This window comes from Onychostoma macrolepis, chromosome 24 (assembly GCF_012432095.1).
Source record: "Onychostoma macrolepis isolate SWU-2019 chromosome 24, ASM1243209v1, whole genome shotgun sequence".
Lineage (NCBI taxonomy): Eukaryota > Metazoa > Chordata > Actinopteri > Cypriniformes > Cyprinidae > Onychostoma > Onychostoma macrolepis.
In genome coordinates, this window is record NC_081178.1 from 21,383,787 (window position 1) to 21,403,856 (window position 20,070).

The window sequence follows — 20,070 nt, forward strand, 5'->3', positions numbered from 1 at the left end:
TCGCCACACACAATTGAGAATGGTACTGAAAATAAATATATTCACAGTAATGTTTTTATTACTTCTAGGTTTTCCTGTTCATGTTTGAAACTGGGTCTCCAATTTCCTTATTATTAAATGGTTTGGTGATTAAAAAGGGGGGCATAGATATATACCGCAGATTTGAATGTCATGGTCCATGGAGCCGGGCTACTCCTCCTGCTTCTGATGAAGTCTGCTCACTGCTGGAGTAAAGCAATTACAGAATCTAAAAAAAAAAAAAAAACTGTTGTGCCTTCAGCACAGATGCGGGTGGTGCGCCAGGAGGGGCATAAACTAGTGTGTGTGGTCACGATTAACGACGCAAAATAGTTCGTCACGACCCGAATCGCGTCGGAATTTCTTTACTGACGTGAAGCGGATTATCTTTACGCCACAAGAAGCTTTTATTAGCACTAAAGTTGCAAGTTTGCACGTTGGAGAGACGGCGCAACGGATTGCATGAAGTGCTTTTTAAAAATGTGCTGTGCACCCTTAACTTGCGTTTGCAGCTGAGGCATGTGAAAGAGAATGAGAGCTATTGGATGCCTGCGTCTCCATCAGTGCCAGTGTTTCTCCATGAGTTCAGTGACGGTCTCCGGCTGCTCCAAATCATTGCGCACGGCGCACCAACTGAATCTAGACGCTCAGTCTCGGCTGATCTCCATCTGAGGGCTTTGCACATCTTTTATGAGCACTTTATCAATTAAAGCACTTGATTTGACGCGTTTGGACAGGTGTGATTGTAAATACACCGCGCACGCAGCTGGATTTTGGATTCAGCACCACGGCTGCGGACAGCTCCCGTTCCCCCGTGACGCGCGTCTGGATGGCTGCTGCTCGCGTTTCTCTGTCGCTGCTCTGATCCGCTCTTTTCGCGATGGCATCTCACGGGTTTTGGTTTCTGGGTGCTGAAAACGCGGCTGGAAACGGCAGTCAAAGCCCGAACACTCGTAAGTGACACGGCGTTCAAAAGGAAGCTTGAAAATATGCTGCATGATTGTGTTTATGTATTAGTGGGGCTTTGAGACAAAGAAATGCGACATTTGTTGTGTCAAGGTTAATTTAAAACCTTGAAATGTCATGTCAGCTGTGTCGTATGATAATAAACAACAGAATTTAGCTCGATATTTTAAGGCCATGGGTTATTGATGTTGTTAATGGAAGTTTTATGACGGATATTGTGTTCAAATCGCACGCATGTGATCGTTTCAGCCAGAGCATGGTGTCAGGCGGCGGCCCAGAAATTCTCCGGAGGCATCGGCTCCAAATTATGTGGTACGTTTATTTTTAACACGAGATTTACATTTGTATCTCATCTTCCTTTGTAAAATGTGAAATGGTTACGAACAGCGCGAGATTAGAATATCTATTTCATGTTTTCATACTGAGCTGTTCAATATTATTAAGAACATTTTATTTTCTTCTTTAGAGTCTGAAACGTCTGAAAAGAATTGGGTGCAGTTAAAAAAGTAACTCTTTCCTACAGTGTGAGATGCTGTTGTTTTATAATCGTTTCTTGTGTAGCTCTGTTAAATGTCGGGGAGGCTGAGAAAGCAGCTCAAGCCCCAGTTAAAGCAGAAGATGGGTCTACAGCCGAGAGCTGCGGCTGCAATAAACCCTGTGACTGCCCCAAAGCCGCCGTGTGCTTCTCTGATCTCTATTCAACAGGTAAACCATATCACATCGCTATCACAACTGGGGGGGAAAAAAGCTAAATTGCTTTGATAAGCTGGTTTCATGGTTGGTTATATTGATTACATGACGTGGCTTTATTCGATTTAAATATATTTCCATTTATTTTTGTATGTTATATGTTCGCGTTTTTTCGTTAAAAAGCGTATTTTTATTTTTATTTTTTTAAATATAGGCCTATTTTTATTTTATTTTTTAATCTATTTCTTGATTTTTCACGTCGTCTGTATAATACTAATTTTTAAATGTAATTTCCGAAATTATATTTATGTGAGTAAAAATAATTTAAATAAAATGAAACCATGCCTGTTTCATTTTTCCAGGCATTGTTGGTGGATAAAAAAAAAAAAAAAAATTATTGTACATAAAAATGTAACAATGCATTTCGGAAATCTTGTCCTTTGTTTCTTTCTCAAGGTTAAATGAAGCTATTTCACTCTTGACTCTTGCACTACATACAATCATCTGTTATTTTAATGCAATCGTGTTATATATATATATATTGTTTTTTTTACAGATCTTTTACCTGCACTGGATGGGGACGCCAAGACTATGAATTTTCTGCAGGAGGTTGTGGATATATTGCTGGCTTATATAGTGGAATCTTTTGACAGGTCAACGAAAGTGATTGATTTTCACTATCCAAATGAATTGCTCCAAAGGAATAATTGGGAGCTTTCGGACGAACCCGAGACTCTAGATGATATTCTGATCAGCTGTCGTGCCACGCTAAAATACGCCATAAAAACTGGTAAGCGTTTTCATTTGTAATTTATAAATAATAGCCTATACTCTGTAAAAAGTTAGAACCTGCAATTGTTCCCTTAAAAGAGTTATTTCTATTAGATCTAACCCATACAAATCTTATTTATTTATTTTTTATTTTTTTTGTTATAAATAGGTATTCTTGACTTGAATTATTTTTCAGTGTTTAATAGTTTTCATACTAGGATATATTTTATTGTGTATTCTACCATTCATATTCATTAGATCTATATATAATCTAACATAAATACTCCTATTGATTGTCTCGCTTATAAAACAGGAATTATTATATTTTTTTTCAGCTGACAGAACCGCAAGCATCAGTGTGTGTTTGTGCCTGAAGGCGAAACAGATCAAATCAGAACATGATGTGATATTAAATGAATGCGTCTAGGGACGATTTTATTTTCTCTGGTGGCATTTTAACTGACATGCATTATTTCAAAAAGTGATTTTCGTTTTGGGAATAATAATGAATGATCATAAAGATTGATTGATTTCCTTACTGTTTGCGTCGGTCAGAGATTCGTTTGAGCTCCATCTGAAGTGTTTTACTCCAAGCGACTATTAACAGAGAGCCATAAATAGATTATAGATTAGTGGGACGTGGATATTTTTGTACATTAAATGATTAATTTTGTATTTTCCCTCTGTGTTATCTCTATCTTCAGCACACCCCAGGTATTTCAATCAGCTCTCCACTGGGTTAGACATGGTTGGCTTGGCTGCCGATTGGCTAACGTCCACTGCCAACACCAATATGTGAGTGTGGGTCTCCTTCCATTAAAATACAAAGCAGGTTGAGATCATTTCCGTTTTCTCTGCCTTCATAAGCATTATTTTGGCCTGGTCTTTTTGGTTTCTGGCTTAACCTCACAGATATCCTTTGAAAGGAATAAAGTGAAAAGCTAATGAATTCAGACAAGCAAATATAACCTCCACTCTCTCATCTTGTGCCATTCACAGAGATAAAATGAGATGGATATTAAAATTACATTCAGGCTAATAAGAGCAATCATTTTATGTCGGAAATAAAAGTATTAATTTATCAGATGCTTTATAAAAATAACAATGTAGTAACTATGTAATAATGATGTAATAACTATGTAATAGCAATGTAATACTAATGTAATAACAATGTAACAGTTTTGTGGGGAATAAAACAAAATTCAGTTTTGTGTATTTGGTTGTATTAGAAATCAAATGTTAAACATTTTAGAAAGTATTAAAAAATCCAAATATTGAAAAAATACATTTGAAATGTACATTTCCATCATTGTCGTAAGCTTATTGCAGTGACACACTGCTGTAGAACCTGCAGACTGTTGCAAAATCCTCTCAAGCATCAGTTGCGAAACAGGTTATCGTGATGTTTGCTTGTCGTGACATTTTTTTCTGGCTTGTGTAACTGGGTCATGTGATCTCTGTGCAAACAGGTTCACCTATGAGGTGGCTCCAGTCTTCGTGCTGTTGGAATACGTCACACTGAAGAAGATGAGGGAGATCATTGGCTGGCAGGACGGCCGCGGTGATGGAATATTCTCCCCGGGTAAGCAGCTGTCAATCTGCGTGACCTGCCTTAATATATGCACTATGTTGCGACATGAGTGCAAGCACAGGAATTGGCTAAAAGTGTGAAGTTGTTAGGAAAGGATGTCTCCATTAGTTTTTGAGTTGTTGTTTTTTTTAAAAAGACAAAAGTTATTTGTGTTTGTGGGTTGTAAAATTACTATCAAACAGTGAATGTATGATTCCAATTAAGAAAAAAATATATGAGGTGAATGATGCAAATAATTGCAATTTCTGCAACTGCCATTCTCTGCCCCTCTTTGCAAAAAAAAAAAAACACAGAATGGATCAGAAAAAATGTATTTTAGGTACAAATCACAACTGGGATATGATGTGGACAGTTACATCAGAGTAAATGACATTCAGAGCCTGAGTAAAAACGGACTGAGGTCAAGCTTTACCTGAGTTATGGAATGAAAGGATATTGTCCTCTAGGTGGCGCCATCTCCAACATGTATGCCATGCTGCTGGCTCGCTATAAAATGTTCCCTGAGGTGAAGGAGAAAGGAATGTCATCTGTACCAAGACTGGTGGCCTTCACATCTGAACATGTATGTCTGTTAATTTATTTTCAGTATCAAAAGAGTGAAATAATAATATACTGTAAATAATACATAGTCAAAATAGTCATTTTATTTTAAGTCAGAATGTAAATTGTGAAAGTCGTTTGTTGAAAACACTCCACAATTACATTATACTAATACATTACATTACACTACACTGTATTTATGTCCACATTTTGAGAATTTTGTATTTCAGTTATTAAAAGAGAGAAACAGAGAGAGAGAGAGAGAGAGAGAGAGCAGTCAGAGGATAATTCCCACATTTTACTTAAAAAATGTGTTTTATGCATCGCCAAGTGAAATTAATTTCTAGGAGTAAAAAAGGAATGGGATTAAAAATAAAGAAATGAAGGAATGTTTTTCTTTCAAGACAGCAAAATTGCATGTCATATCAATTTATATATGATTTCACAAAATGGCTTGATTATAGAACATTGACATATATGCTTGTAACAGTTATTGTTATTAAATAATAACTTATTATTATTATTTAAGCAAATAAAGACACTAATCACTATTACATATATTGTTTTCTAAGGACATTTCAAATATTTATAGATTTATGTTTATATGCAATTAGTGCATTAATGTCTGATTATGCTTTTCAGAGCCATTTTTCAATCAAGAAAGGAGCAGCCGCACTTGGAATCGGTACAGAAAGTGTCATCTGTATTAAAGCAGATGAAAGGTTAGTCTGGATTACCACTGCTGATGCATTACTTCATGACTGCACAATTGAGAAATGCACATCTTATAATCACGAAACCATATGACTTCTTTTCTGCTCTCATTTCTTCCAGGGGTAAGATGATTCCTTCCGACCTTGAAAGGAGGATTATTGAAGCCAAGCAGAAGGTAATTTCAATGACCGTGTCTCCATGACCGTCTCGTGTGTCTCTTTTGGGTCTGTTTAAATAATCTGTGTGGTTCTTTGGCAAAATGGGCCCTTGAATAACGCATTGATTTCTTTCTCACAGGGATACGTGCCATTCTTTGTCAGCGCCACGGCCGGCACCACAGTTTATGGAGCCTTTGATCCTCTCATGGCTATAGCAGACATCTGTAAGAAGCATGATGTCTGGATGCATGTGGATGTGAGTAGATCTGCTTCCCTGAATTTACATGAACTTACATGAACTTCCTAAACGTTTCACCTGTGAAATACCGACAGTGGACTGGGATCCAAGAGTGATCTCAGTGTTGGCACATCCGAAGTATCGTCCTCTGGATGCAGAACTGTGGACCTTTTCAATTGTACTGCATTACAGATCTTAAAGGCATAGTTCACCCAAAAGTGAAAATTCTGTCACCCTCACCCTCAAGTTAGTCACCTGAATGAGTTTCTTTTTTTCTGTTGAACTCAAAAGACTATATTTAAAGAATATCAGTAACCAAACAGTTGATGGTCCCCAATAACTTTCATAGTATGGAAAAAAATATATATATATATATTATGAAAGTCAGTTGGGGCCATCTTCTTTTGTGTTCAGCAGAAGAAATAAACTTATACAGGGTTGAAAAAACTTGGGGGGATCACATGGTACAGGAATTTCATTTTTGGGTGAACTATTGCTTTAAAGGGGTCCTATTATGCCCTTGAAGGAAGTCTTGATTTGGTTTTTGGGGTGTAGTAGAATGGGTTTTCATGCTTGATTGTTCCAAAAACACTATTTTTTCACAGAATTCACATTATTGCAGCACCTCTCTTCCCAGACTGTCTCAAAAGTTCTGTTTAGCTCCTGTTTCGATGAAACCCCTCCTTCTGAAATATAAAATGTGCTGTGATGGGTTAGCTGGACCAGTGTGTCAAGATTGGCGAACCGCTTAAAATCATAATTAAGTTTCATCTGTTCAGCTATACATATGTGACCCTGGACCACAAAACTAGTCTTAAGTCGCTGGGGTATATTTGTAGCCAAAAATACATTGTATGGGTCAAAATGATTGATTTTTCTTTTATGCCAACAATCAGGGCATTAGGACATTAAGTAAAGATCACGTTCCATGAAGATATTTTGTCAATTTCCTACTGCAAATATATCAAAACTTAATTTTTGATTAGTGATATGCATTGCTAAGAACTTAACTTGGACAACTTTAAAGGCGATTTTCTCAATATTTAGATTTTTTTGCACCCTCAGATTCCAGATTTTCAAATAGTCATATGTCTGCCAAATATTGTCCTATCCTAACAAACCTTACATCAATGGGAAGCTTATTTATTCAGCTTTTTCAGATGATGTATAAATCTCAATTTCGAAAAATTGACCCTTATGACTGGTTTTGTGGTCCAGGGTCACATATTAACAATGGCATAAATTTTGCCATACCAGTTTGAGTCCGATTCAGACCCTGACATGTTTATGAACAAGAGAATCGTACAGACAGAACCAGTGCAAGCATGGATTTAACAGGACGTTTCAGAGTGGTATGTTTCGCCCCCTTTTTTGTGTTATCCGTGGGCGGGAATTATTTAAATGAGTGACACTGTGATTTCACAATATCCGGAAGAAGCATGCTGTAGTCCGAATGAGACATTTTTTGTCGTTCTTGAAAATTGTTTTCTGTTAAAGAGAATATCTCCTTTTAGAGTGGACTTTGAGCTTTGTAGATCATTGCAGATCATTTGTATGCTTAAAAAGCAACATTACATAATAAGACTAAGTGAGACTGAGTTTAAAAAGTGAAAAAGTACAAAAAAAAAACAAAACAACTAGAACATCTTAGAAACTGCATTGCAATTCCCTATCAAGAAATCTAAACACCCTAACAACCACCAAGAACACCCAAGCAACTGCATAGCCATGCCATAGTAACCACTCAAAACAACTGGACCATATAGCACTGCACAGCAGTGCTCTACTAACCACCCAGAATTGATTGCACACTAGCAAATGCATAGAAATGTACTAAAAAAACAATCCAACACCTTAGAAGCTGCATTGCAATACCCTTGCAACAAACAGAAACGCTCCAAGCGACCACCTAGCAATTCATTAAAAACCACTCAGAACACCTCACCTAGCAACACCCTGCCACCACCCAGAATTTTTGGTTGCAGCATATTTTGCACAAAAATAATCTCCAGAACATGTACAAATGCTGTCACCTCTGGCATTTCAACAGCCACACAGACATATTGTGACGGCATTTTGGAGCTCAAACACATGCACTGCGTTTGAATCCTCTCCACCTCATTCATCTGACCTAAAGGCATCAGCTCATCAGTCTCAAATGGGCTGTGAATATAATGTACATGTATATTTTGATGAATGTTCTGCAGAAGAAATACAATATATGCTTATATATTTTATATAATAAAGATCAGAATTAAGTTTTTTGTCAGAGCTCGAACATTTCTATATGTCAAGATTAAGCATCCTTTAACAAAAAAAAAAAAAAAAAAAAGACAAGCATGTTTCTATTACCACATAGTGCATTGCAGTTTGCTTTTAAAACAACTTCTGTTTCTGTATTCATACAGGGAGCATGGGGTGGAAGTTTGCTAATGTCCCGGAAACACCGGTGGAAGCTGAATGGAGTTGAGAGGTCAGTACAATCTGCGTTTCCTATGGATTAAATGTCTTGTTTAGTCATGAAACACTATCCATGCACTGATTGGTTCTCTCGACGCTAGTGCAACAGCCGCTGCACTTCATCATCTGAGTAACTCAGATTACTCAGTATCCTGACTAAACTCGCCGATGCATGGTCTCTGAGAATTCTCATTTTTAGCCCTCCTCCTCCCCATCTCCACCTGTCTAGATCTGCTATGAGGGGTTCTTCTTTACCTTTTGCAGCAGCATGTTTCTTAATGTATCTTAATGTCTGAGCAGGTTTATCAGAGCAAGTCTTCATACTTGCTCAGCAGTGTAACATATCTAGTCAGCCAAGATCAAACTTCAAAAAATGCTTGTTAAATTCATTCAAAGAGTTGAAATATGATTGAGAAGTCCACAAACTTCTGTGTGAAAAGTCTACCCTTGTGAAATTAAATGGATTTGATCATTTTTCTTTTGACTTGATGTTTCACTGCACAGCACAGTGCCTCAGGGAGAAATCTTGTCTGAATCAAAATAAATGATTATATAGCTATTCATTCATTTCAAGGACAATGACTTGGTATTTCAATTATTTTCTGTATAAATTGACAATTTTAGGGCTAATTCTATGACCTGGAACCCTCATAAAATGATGGCTGTGCCCTTGCAATGCTCAGCTCTGCTGGTTCGAGAGGAGGTGAGACTGTCTGCTGTATTCATCAAAACCAAAACATATTATCACATCACATTATTGCAGAGGCCAGTATTAAACCACTAAGTCATGCTTAAAAAAATTTGATCAAGTGACATCTGCCAGTGAATGCTACGAAAGTTTTATTTTTTGTCATTTTTTGCCCTTCTCTTCATGTTATCTGTTCCAGGGTCTGATGCAGAGCTGCAATCAGATGCAGGCCTGTTATCTGTTCCAGCAGGACAAGCACTATGATCTGTCCTATGACACAGGGGACAAGGCCCTGCAGTGCGGCCGCCATGTGGACATCTTCAAACTATGGCTAATGTGGAGAGCTAAGGTATTAAGAGCTTTATGTTTTGCGTTCTTATAACTTCAAAACAAAACATTTCAGAAGTTTAAGTTATTTTGTAGTTCCCAGTTTGTGCAATATGATATTGTACTGCTTTATTTAGTAGTATGCTATTATGAACATTATTTTTATAATTGTGAAAGTATGTGCACTGTGCACACTATGCTCTCAACTTGACTGTTTCTAGTGTAATGAATGAGCTGAAAGTAATTACAGTCTATTGTCAAATCTTAAGACATTTACATAAAAGTGGATTAAAAATGCAAAATAACCAAGATAACTGGATGCCATTTACTAGCTTGTAAACTAAAGTGAGCATTTACTATCAGCACATTTACTGTACTGGGCAGCTGGCCTGCCTTCAACGACCGCCGTAAAGACATTTGGGACAGTCGTTCATCCAAATTGGTCAGTTGTGTAGTGAGGTTTATTGAGGTTTATTGTGTTATTACAATGTTTGTCCCCTCATTTCTCCTCTGAAGGGCACTATTGGTTTTGAGGCTCAGATTGACAAATGTCTGGAGCTTTCAGAGTATCTCTACAACAAGATCAAGGACAGGGAAGGATATGATATGGTGTTTGATGGAAAGGTAAGTCTTATTAGATGCATTTAATACTTTTTGACAACTGCTGCATCTTGTCATCAGTGCTTGTCATATTCGGAAGAGATTGAGAAATTAGAAAGGAAAGGAATTAGGAAGAATGTTCAAAGGAGTAAACTACATAACACCAGGCCTTTTCTACTGACAGAAATTCTCTGCAAACAGAACATGTTATCTCAGATGTAAACGGACCACAGATAGTCTGTGCATTGACTGCCTTCTGCATATTATCCACAATAATGCCAATAATAATGTCACAATATAGCCACAATAATCGACAGACAGAAATTCTGACATTTCTGTTTTTGTTAGAGTGAGGTTGCTGTACCACAAATTGATTTGATTCTCTGTGGCAGTCTACTATTGTGATATAATCACAATATTATATAAACCACCCCTATATGGCATGTATTAATGTGTGGGCTCTTCCTGTATAAATGGGCTGCAATGTTGATTATGCTTTTTGTTGATGGTCATGAAAATTAATCAGAAAACCATATCTTACTAACCCCCAACTTTGAACAGTAGTGTATGTGTTTTAATTAATTAATAGATGCTGCTTTAATACCATTTAATATATTGTATTTATTAATTTATTTTTAACGTAAAGATTAGTGATTTTTTTCACCCCCCAGAATTATTTAGAAATTTATTCTGAAGGTATCCAAATTCAAGCAGTTCATTTAATTTATTCCTAAATTATTTTCCAGGAAATAGCACATCTGCATAAAGATACAAAACACACAGTATTTCTTAATCCTGTCTGATGTCTTTTAAAAAACAAAAATCCCCTCGGAATTTAAATGCAAGTCCTGCATTTCTAAGTAATTTTGTCAAATGCAAAGCTGATTGTGTGAGCTAATTCATCTAACATGAAATGTTTCACCCTTGAAATGGCTGAGCAGTCGTTCGAGGCTCATTTAAATGTAAATTGTGCCTGGTGCCAATGTGACAAAATGATTTGGCTGGAGGCTTCTTGCTAAAGTCAGTGCAGTGCGAGGAGGGTTGCAGTGTTGCAGTATGATCGAATGACATTTAACAGAACATTTCAGCTCTCAATTTCATGTTTAGCAAGCTCTTTTTGGTTTTCGCATGCTGAGGTATGACTAAATCTGTGTTTTGTCTGTATGTCCCACCATTTGAATGGCTAATGAGTTCTTTTCACTGGTGCATGGAGGCATTCTTCTCTAGCGTGGCCCCTGGAGCCTCACAATGAGGATGAGGGCCTCTAATGGACTGTATAGTGTCTGTCTATGAGCTACCTGCTCAAGCGCTCAAAGCCCTCACAGCAAAGCCTTTTGATTGAATAGATTACATGGCTGCTTCCAAACTGACAGCGACAAAAATTCCCATTATGGCCCCAGACGGCTCCTAATCACATATTCCGTCACGGATCTTTAATGGACTCCCCAGAGTGCTCTATTTATGCAAGCGTGTGTTGTACGTTAAATTGAGTGATAGGTGTGTGTATCGCGTGAACGTACGCTGATGTTATCTGTTGGTCTCGTGTCCTTGCAGCCTCAGCATACCAATGTGTGTTTCTGGTACCTTCCACCGGGCGTACGCTACCTGGAGGACAAAGTGGAGAAAATGAAGCGTCTGCACAAGGTGAGAAAAATTGGATTCGATCAATTGATGTGAACTGAGCTTTGACGTTTCAGAAGATAACATATTTGCAGCAGTGGTACAATGAAGAAGTAACAAAAAAGTCAATTAATGGGACGGAAAGCATACCCAAAAGCATATTTAACATTGAATTATCACAGATATATTTCATGATACTGTCTCATGAGAATGAATTATAAGCAAAATAGCAAACAATCCTCAAATCTACTCAATTGGAACTTCATCGTTATAAATATGTCATTACAAATATAAGTTTCAAAATAAATTTTGTTTTAGTTTAAGTTAAGCTTATTTTATGAAATTATATAAATACGCCCTAGTCCTAGACAAAGTTTAGATAACTGCATTTAATATAAATTTAAACTATAATACGTTTTCATTTAATTGCAATTATCATGCAGTTAAGTGTCCAAAAATACCACATTCAGTTCACACTTAATATATTCTATAATATGCACTCTTTCTAAAAGTATAATGACGTGCATTTCTTTTTCACAATATTGAATTTTAAAAGTTTTATTATAGTATTGGGGTCTCAGGGACCCAAACACAACAGCACATAACAGTAAGATGTCTGTTTGTAACGTCTAGATGCTTCAAACCAGAAAACAATATCTAAAATAACATCCCTGCAGTGATGTCATTGTAGGAGGAGGGGCCGCTCATCAGGTGTCCTTTTATTGGCTGGCTGCTCTTCAGTCACTCCCATGCCAGCAAAGCTCTAATCGGCTATTAGTCTGAACAGATGGCGCTCGTGCTAGTCATACAAAGAGTCTCTAACCTTACCCACAAACCCCTCCTCATCTACCTGAAACTAGAACACTTATTATTTGTCCTTTACAAAGGATAAAATTGGTTTCCGGAGACTCTTAAGTAGCAGGATAGTAACAAAGGTTTGAGTATTTATGGTGCAGGGACACTGCAGTATTTTAGACGTATATGAAAAGACACTGGACAGGTTCCAGTATATCAAGGCTCGTTTAGATGGACATGGTTATATGAGCTGGAAACCGGCCACTGCTGATAATAGCTGGACACCTGCAAAAGATTTGAGGGGAAGTGAGCGTGATTATGTGGTGATAAGCGGCTGTGTGTCTTTTATTCAGATTACATTCCCAAATACTGTTCAAAGCTACTGCTCTAATCAAGTCAGCTCTGCTCAGGTTAAGTCAAGGACAGAACATCACGCTTACAAGGAAACACTGGATTGAAATTACTGGTTGACGTTCTGGTTAGGCTTTAGTCTAAAGTATTACAATTCTGCAATGAATTTAGCTGGAACTGGTTAACGTACAGACTGTTAAGATACTTTGAGTCTTTATATTTAAAAATATTCAGCTCTTCCATTGATGTAACTTATATTAATAATGTACATCCAAATAAATGCAAAATTAAGAATCTTATACGCTGTATTATTTAAACATTTCTCAAAGATGCAAAGAAACAATTGACCCAAAAATCATTTACAAACATGACTTTCTTTCTTCTGTCGAACACAAAAGAAGATATTTGCAAAATGTCACTGTGTTATTGTGTCCATGCAATGAAAGTATACAGTGTTGTTTTGAGACCCCATTGACTTTCATTGTATAGACAAAAATAGTTTAAACAATCGTGGTGCATGTGTGAGTAAATAACCACAGAATTTGGCTGATCTATCTCTTTAAGTGTGAAGCTTTTAGTGGTTGCCTTGTAGTTGGCTAAATAAAACTTTTTTGTTCCATTTGCTTTCTAAATGAAAGTAGAAATTGTTGTCTTTTTTTTTTTTTGAGAAAAAAAAAAATACTACTTTTACTCAGCAAGGGTTCAGTTGATACTAAATTTATCTAAAGTGTCAGTTAAGGCACTTACATTGTTACAAAATATTTCAAATAAATGCTGTTCCTTTAAACTTTCTGTTCAGCAAAAAATCCTGGAAAATATAACTTGATTTCCACAAAAATGTAAGCAGCACATTTCAAAATTTATAATAAGAAATGTTTCTTGTGCAGCTAATCATCATATTTGAATGATTCCTGAAGGACCATGTGAAGACTGGAGTAATGGATGCTGAAAATTCAGATTTGCCATTATAGGATTCAAATACATTTAAAATTATCTAAATTTTACTGTTTGAGGTTTTTTTTTTTTTTTTTTTTTGGTCACACTTTATATTAAATGGCCTTAACTACTATGTACTTACATCGAAAAATAAGTACAATGTACTTATTGTGTTCATACTGTATTGCAAAACACTGCTGCCGCTATTGAGGTGGGATAGGGACAGGTTTGGTGGTATGGGTAGGTTTAAGGGTGGGCTAAGGTGTAAGCGATGTAAATGTAATTACAGAAATTAATTACAGATGTAACTACATATAGGTATCTTTAAAAATATAAGTAAAATGTAAAACATGTATATACACAATAAGTGCATTGTACCAAATTATTAATTTAAATGTAAGTGCATAGTAGTTAAGGCCACTTAATATAAAGTGTGACCTTTTTTTTTTTTTTTGGATGAAAATCTTACTGAACCAAAACTTTTGAACTAAGGTCAAAGTATTCAATATATATGTTTCACCAAAGAAAATGTGTGATTAATGAAGTCACATTCACCCAAGGAAGTAACAATGCACAGTACAGAAGGCTGCTCAAGCATTCGATCAATATCAGACTGCTCATTGTCAAAGCACAAGTACTCTCATTATTTAGCAAATTAATGCATTTTCAGTGTGTTTAAGATGTATTTGTCATCAGTTTTACTTACTGCACTTCACTATTCATATTAGTGGTGTTTGCTAAGGCTAGCAAAAAGGAGTTACATAAAGGAGGCTCATAAACACCAGAATGTCACTGAGGCTCTTTTGATTTGGACCAGTTAACAACCATGTAGTAACACATTAGCAACCAGCCAGTACACCCTAGCAACCAAACAGATATAAAAAAAAATATCTTATAGCAAAAGCCCTGACAACCACCAATAGCACCCCAAAAATTTTGCAAGGTTAAATTTTTAAGAAAATGTGAAAAACTTTTCCCAAAGCTAATAAAATGTTCTCTTGCAGGTTGCCCCTGTAATCAAAGCCAGAATGATGGAGTATGGAACGACCATGGTGAGCTATCAGCCGCAGGGAGACAAGGTCAACTTCTTCCGTATGGTCATCTCCAACCCAGCTGCTACCTTTGAAGACATTGACTTCCTCATTGAAGAGATTGAGCGACTGGGACAGGATCTTTAAAAACTTAAGATGCCGAAACCTGTTATTCTTGTGTCCCTGGATGGATCGAATATTTGTTGTGAATGTAACGGTAAATCTTTGATTCCTCTTCTCCAAAGTCATATAAAGATAGTATGATTTAAAAAAAAGACAATATGAAAATATCTAGCCTTTAGTATTGTAGTGTTGTTGTGGGCTTCGTGGTCCAAAGCCCTGTAAAAGTGTTACCGTCTGCTTTTACTGTCTATCTTAGTGTCTTTGACATGACTTTTTTTTTTTTGTTTACATGTGTTTATTGAGAATATGAAGAGTTACTTGCTTCTTATTCAGTGCAGGTCCTAAGTTTCTATTTGAACAGCTATTCAAAGTGCCAGATTACAGACTATATTATAATAGTAGAGACATATTATCTAAAACCACTTCATACCTAGAGCTTTTGTATTCAGAGACTATGTGTGACTTATGTTTGATCAATTTCTCAAGATACCGAACCATAGGAAGAGTTTTACAAGAGTTTCGACCAACTGTATTGAGTGTGGACATGACATTTAAATTAGTTAACGTATGCTCAAAAAACAAGCACAAATATAATGTTGCTCTCTAAAATGATATTTACAGGAGGCTGCCAGTGTCTATATAAACATGTCTATACAGTAGCATATTATATGCTACTGTACTTCTAAATTTGACCAAACTAAAATGATAATAATAAACAAGAACAACATTTTTAAAATGATCATACTATAAAAACAAAATAATCCTGTTTTCAGGATAAAATGCTCTTTAAAATGGGAATTTCCCTTCCCCCTAATAACATGTGCAATTATTGAAAAATATTTTTATTTCTTTACTTGGAAATTCAAAATTTCCAACTTAATACTTGGAAAAGTGCAATAGAGAGGCATTTGAATGGCAGTTGGTCTTGGAAACTTTTAGGTAGTTGTTCACTTTTAAGCAAACAAAATTAAAAAATAAATAAATCAATAAATCAAATATTCACTCTTTCGACAATGTCCCCTGGAATGAAACAGTAGCACACGCATATTATGTACTGTATTAAAAAACATGGATTTAAATGACAAATTTAGTCTATATATATATATATGTAGTAAAACACTTTCCTACATAATAGCAATAGATTTCTTAATTTAACGACCCATTCATGTACTTATTTAGCTTTCTTATACAAAATGATAGATATTTCAGGGTATATTAACAGAGCTAAATTTAATGTTATATATAAACTCCAAAAAGAAAATAACACACAAGCATAATTAGGGTTCTGCCCTATGATAGTATGTAAATAATGTTTTAAGATGTTCTTGATCAAGTACATATCTATGTGAATACATCACTGTATTGTATATAAGGCAGAGTCTATTTGTGTGGTAAATAATATTATTTTCTCTATTCAACAGATATTTAATCGTAAATGGTAGATACATTCTGCTTTGTGTGTGCGTGTGTCAGATGTGTTGAATATGATGACTTATGTAACTGCAAAGATGAAGGATCTGGCTTTAAATCCATTTGAAGCCTCTGCATTTTAACGTACTAACTCGAAATTATTATTATAGCACATTTCGGTGGTTATGAAAGCTATTTCTGAACCAGTGCTGGTTGTATTCGTGCCCAAGTGATAAACTTGACATCCTGTGCCGATTTGTATTTTTGTGTTTGTAACTGTATTGCCTTAGTATTAATTGCCAGTATTGTCTAGTTCTCCTAAAGAGGAGCTTGTGCACTTTAGCTTATATGTATGATGATCTGTCCAATGGATGTTCTTAGTTTGATGTTTTATGAAACTGAGCGTTGTCTGAATGTGTCCCAGCTTGGACGTCCATTCGAGATGAGAGTTGCTTATAGCTGAAATCCTTTGTAGATTTGCTAATGCTATATTACTGCCTGTATCCTGTAATAGTCAGCCCTGCTGAAAAACACAACTGAACCCCATCGAATCTGGTTTTAGATTGGTCTTAGAGTGTGTTTCCCAAAAGTATATTAGTTTAAACCTATTTTGTCGCGACCAACACTTTGGTGCTTCCTGAATACGTAATTCCAACAAACATTTGCAAACATTTGACTTTTTGTTTTTTGCACGCATGCTCTAGTACCATGAAGGAAAATGCAAAATAATAGAGAACAAAAGTAGCGAAGCAGTCCTCAGATGCCATGTGCATTATTTAGAGCAATAACGGCTTTAATTTGTTTAATTACCACCTGCTTGACGTCATATACAACAGTTCTAAGCAACGTGGTTCAAAAACAGATGTGCGACAAAGTTCCTACGTTTTCGAAAAACAGCCATGGCTAGCTAGTTTCTACAATGTTGCATCACGCTAAGGTGGTTAAGCAAAAAAGTACAGGAAACGCACCCCTGGTCAGGCAGGAAGACCGACTTAAACCAGTTAATCCGGCTACTTATGAAAATTAACCATGGTTTTATTGTAGTAAAAGAGTAGTAACCATGTTTTTGGCAGATTGATTACCAATTGTATAACCACAGTTTTACTGTAAATACCATGGTTAAACTATGGTTAGTGTAGCAAACCCATGGTTAATTTGCGGTTACCATGGTTTAACTACATTAACTGTGGGGATTTTTTTATGGCTAATTCTCATAAGGGTAAAGCTGTTTTTTCAGCACTGAAGGAACGCTAAGTTCGTAATTTTCAAGATTCTTTCTGTCCCTTTTCAGGATCGACAAGCTGTGTCACATAGTTTATGTATTTTAAGCTCTTGTATTCACGACAAATGCATCGACATCCTCACCGTGGTAGTCTTGGAACGCCCACAGTGCCGTCTTTCCCTGCTGCTGCTACAAACCTGCTCTCTTTGCACGTGCATGAACGCCTTGCCTTCCGAGCTTGTGAAATACAATCCCAGATATCCACACATATATATATATATGTATATTTAGTGCAACCTGGTGTTAGTTTTAGTGGCAATATGGATAGCTTAGCTTCAAATATATAGTACACTGTCGCCAGCTTGCTCACTCTGTGTTAGCATTATCCAACGTATTTATCTGCTAAGCAAGCATGTTCTGTGTGGCTTAGTTGTATGCTTCCGCGACCGTATATCTCTATCTTTCTCTCTGTCTTTCGCTTTGGTTGTTTTCCGCAGCTTTAATATTAGCGTGTGTAGTTCCTTGGCATGCCTCTATATAAGCATATTCAAAGTCTCGATGTCTCTCTATCGCACTCTCTTCTTCCTGTGTCTCTCTTTCTCTTGCTTTGCCCTGTAGCAGCTCTCAGACCTTTAAGAGCAGTGTTTTCCCTGCTGTTTCACGACTACCCATCATGTCCATCAGTTTGTTGTATGAGGAACTCATGTGTTGTCATGAACCTGACCGAACAGGGTAACACCATGTGACTGAGTGAATTCATGTTTTTTTCTTTCTCACTCAACATTGCTTGAAAGTAAAGTGATTGTCTGAGGATCTGATGTTCAGAAGAAAGTAACAAACAACTAGTGTGTTGAAATTATATAGAGCGAGGCAGATAACAGACCCTCTTGAAATGTGTTTTACTTTCATGGGAAACGCCAATAAATGTTACTGCCAAACAAGTTTGTCTGGATTTTTAATAAACCTCATCACTTGATTTGAAAGACAATGGTTTCTTATGACTAAGTATCCTCCCAGAAGTATTTATGGTGAACTGAAATATACTTTAATGCCATTTCTATTGAAACTTGTATGCCATGGTTTAGAATATATTTATAATCACACATTTGTAATGAAGTTGCAATTTAGTACATTTAAAATATACTAACTTTAAAATATAGGCAACTAAATATTAGGGCTGTCATTAACGATTATTTTGTTAATGGAGTAATCGGTCGATTATTCTGATGATTAATCGAGTGATATTATTATTACAATTATTTTAATTTTATTTTTTGTAGTAATAAAAATAGACCTAAGCAAACAATAGCCTTTAAAATGACTTAAAATACATGTATGGCAAATAGGCGATAATAATTTGTTCAAATAAAGTATCAAATCATGTGGTTTTATTTAATAAAACTGTTAAAATACATAATGTATTATAAACAACAGAGGTAATGTATATTACGCATTATAACAACTGACTGCAGAGGGCATCAACGGCGTGATAATTGTTTTTACACTTTACTGTGTGATCAAATCCTTGTTTAATATTGACTAAACAGCATTTAATTCCAGTGTCCACTTAATATTTGGCCATTTCTTTACGACAGAAATACTACCGCCACTGTAATTTTTTGAATATGTGGACATCAAGTGTAATAGCTCACGTTGCTTTCTGAGATGAAAGTTATAATAAACCCAAACTCACAACAATATGCACAGATGGAGCTCATGTGGAGCAGCATTTACTGTGAACAGAGACACTCTGAGACACGTACATAACCTACATGCATGTAAATAATTAGAATGCATATATTAAACCTGCATCACATATATTTATTTAATTGAATCATAGTGTTTGTCAATTCACAATCGCATTATGCTTTATTACGATTCTTAAATGGGTTTAATATAGCATGTAGCCTAGGAAAATGGTCTAATAGTGCGTTTCATGGATTCTCGTCCGTGGAATGCACCACTTCCGGTATTTTGACACGGGCAAAATGTAATCGAGGATTTTAATCATTTTAATAATGTATTGAGTATTCTAATTCAGTTGGAATCGTGACAGCCCTACTAAATAATACTAATGTAGGCTAATATATCAAATAACACACTACAGTTAATATTATGATCAAGTATGTTACATGTGCTTTAATATGTCAGTCAGCACATTCAAATAAGTGTAGCCTACTTCTTTAAAGCATGACAAAAAATAAATAAATAAAACAATGATTAGAAATATAATTTAAATCTTTAAATTTGATATGATTACATTAAGTGCACTTTTTACCAGTGCACCTTTTTTTTTTTTTTTTTCAGAAGTGTATATAATATTTTCCAATATTTTTCTGAGCATTTTTATGGATTCTACTGAAAATTATAAGGCATTGTCAAATGTGAACAAACTGAAAAATGTATCCCAAAAAAAGTTACACAAAGCCATATAAAGTGAAGTAGCATGTGAAGAGGGTGTTCAGTAAATATTTCAGAGCACAGAGAGATCTGGTGTTTTACAGGCCTACAGTCATGCCTCTCATGAACATCAAACACTCACACAGCGCCTGGATCTGTACCGCATTACAAAACGGCAGAGCACTTGACCTTCAGTACTGTCAGTATTAACAGCGCTTCATAAATGCCTCCACAGAAACACTTTTGTGCCGTTGAGGGGGATATATTCAGCATTTTACTGCTCAGTGTGCTGTCATCTTCAGTCTATTCTTATCTGATTCTGTGTCAAATGGTAGTAATAAACCAAACTGCAACTACATTCCATCTATCTATCTATCTATCTATCTATCTATCTATCTATCTATCTATCTATCTATCTATC

At 36.0% G+C, this 20,070-nt stretch overlaps 1 protein-coding gene across 1 annotated transcript; it reads left to right on the plus strand.

The window, feature by feature from the left end:
* The first annotated feature begins 392 nt into the window (after positions 1 to 392).
* Positions 393 to 18,212, plus strand: gad2 (glutamate decarboxylase 2). Its single transcript, XM_058766070.1, has 16 exons — positions 393 to 971; positions 1,234 to 1,296; positions 1,546 to 1,689; positions 2,231 to 2,464; positions 3,150 to 3,240; positions 3,915 to 4,027; positions 4,483 to 4,598; positions 5,219 to 5,298; positions 5,411 to 5,465; positions 5,588 to 5,704; positions 8,095 to 8,159; positions 8,771 to 8,849; positions 9,034 to 9,183; positions 9,678 to 9,785; positions 11,316 to 11,405; positions 14,468 to 18,212. The coding sequence occupies exons 1-16, from the start codon at positions 899 to 901 to the stop codon at positions 14,639 to 14,641; spliced, it is 1,752 nt and encodes a 583-aa protein (XP_058622053.1). The 5' UTR covers positions 393 to 898; the 3' UTR covers positions 14,642 to 18,212.
* Positions 18,213 to 20,070: the final 1,858 nt, after the last annotated feature.

Bases quoted from the DNA above. Each gene is read 5' to 3' on its own strand.
- gad2 (XM_058766070.1), top strand. From the start codon at position 899: ATGGCATCTCACGGGTTTTGGTTTCTGGGTGCTGAAAACGCGGCTGGA. The intron at 3,241-3,914 runs GTGAGTGTGGGT...CTGTGCAAACAG, and splicing joins TCCACTGCCAACACCAATAT to GTTCACCTATGAGGTGGCTC. The intron at 9,786-11,315 runs GTAAGTCTTATT...GTGTCCTTGCAG, and splicing joins ATATGGTGTTTGATGGAAAG to CCTCAGCATACCAATGTGTG.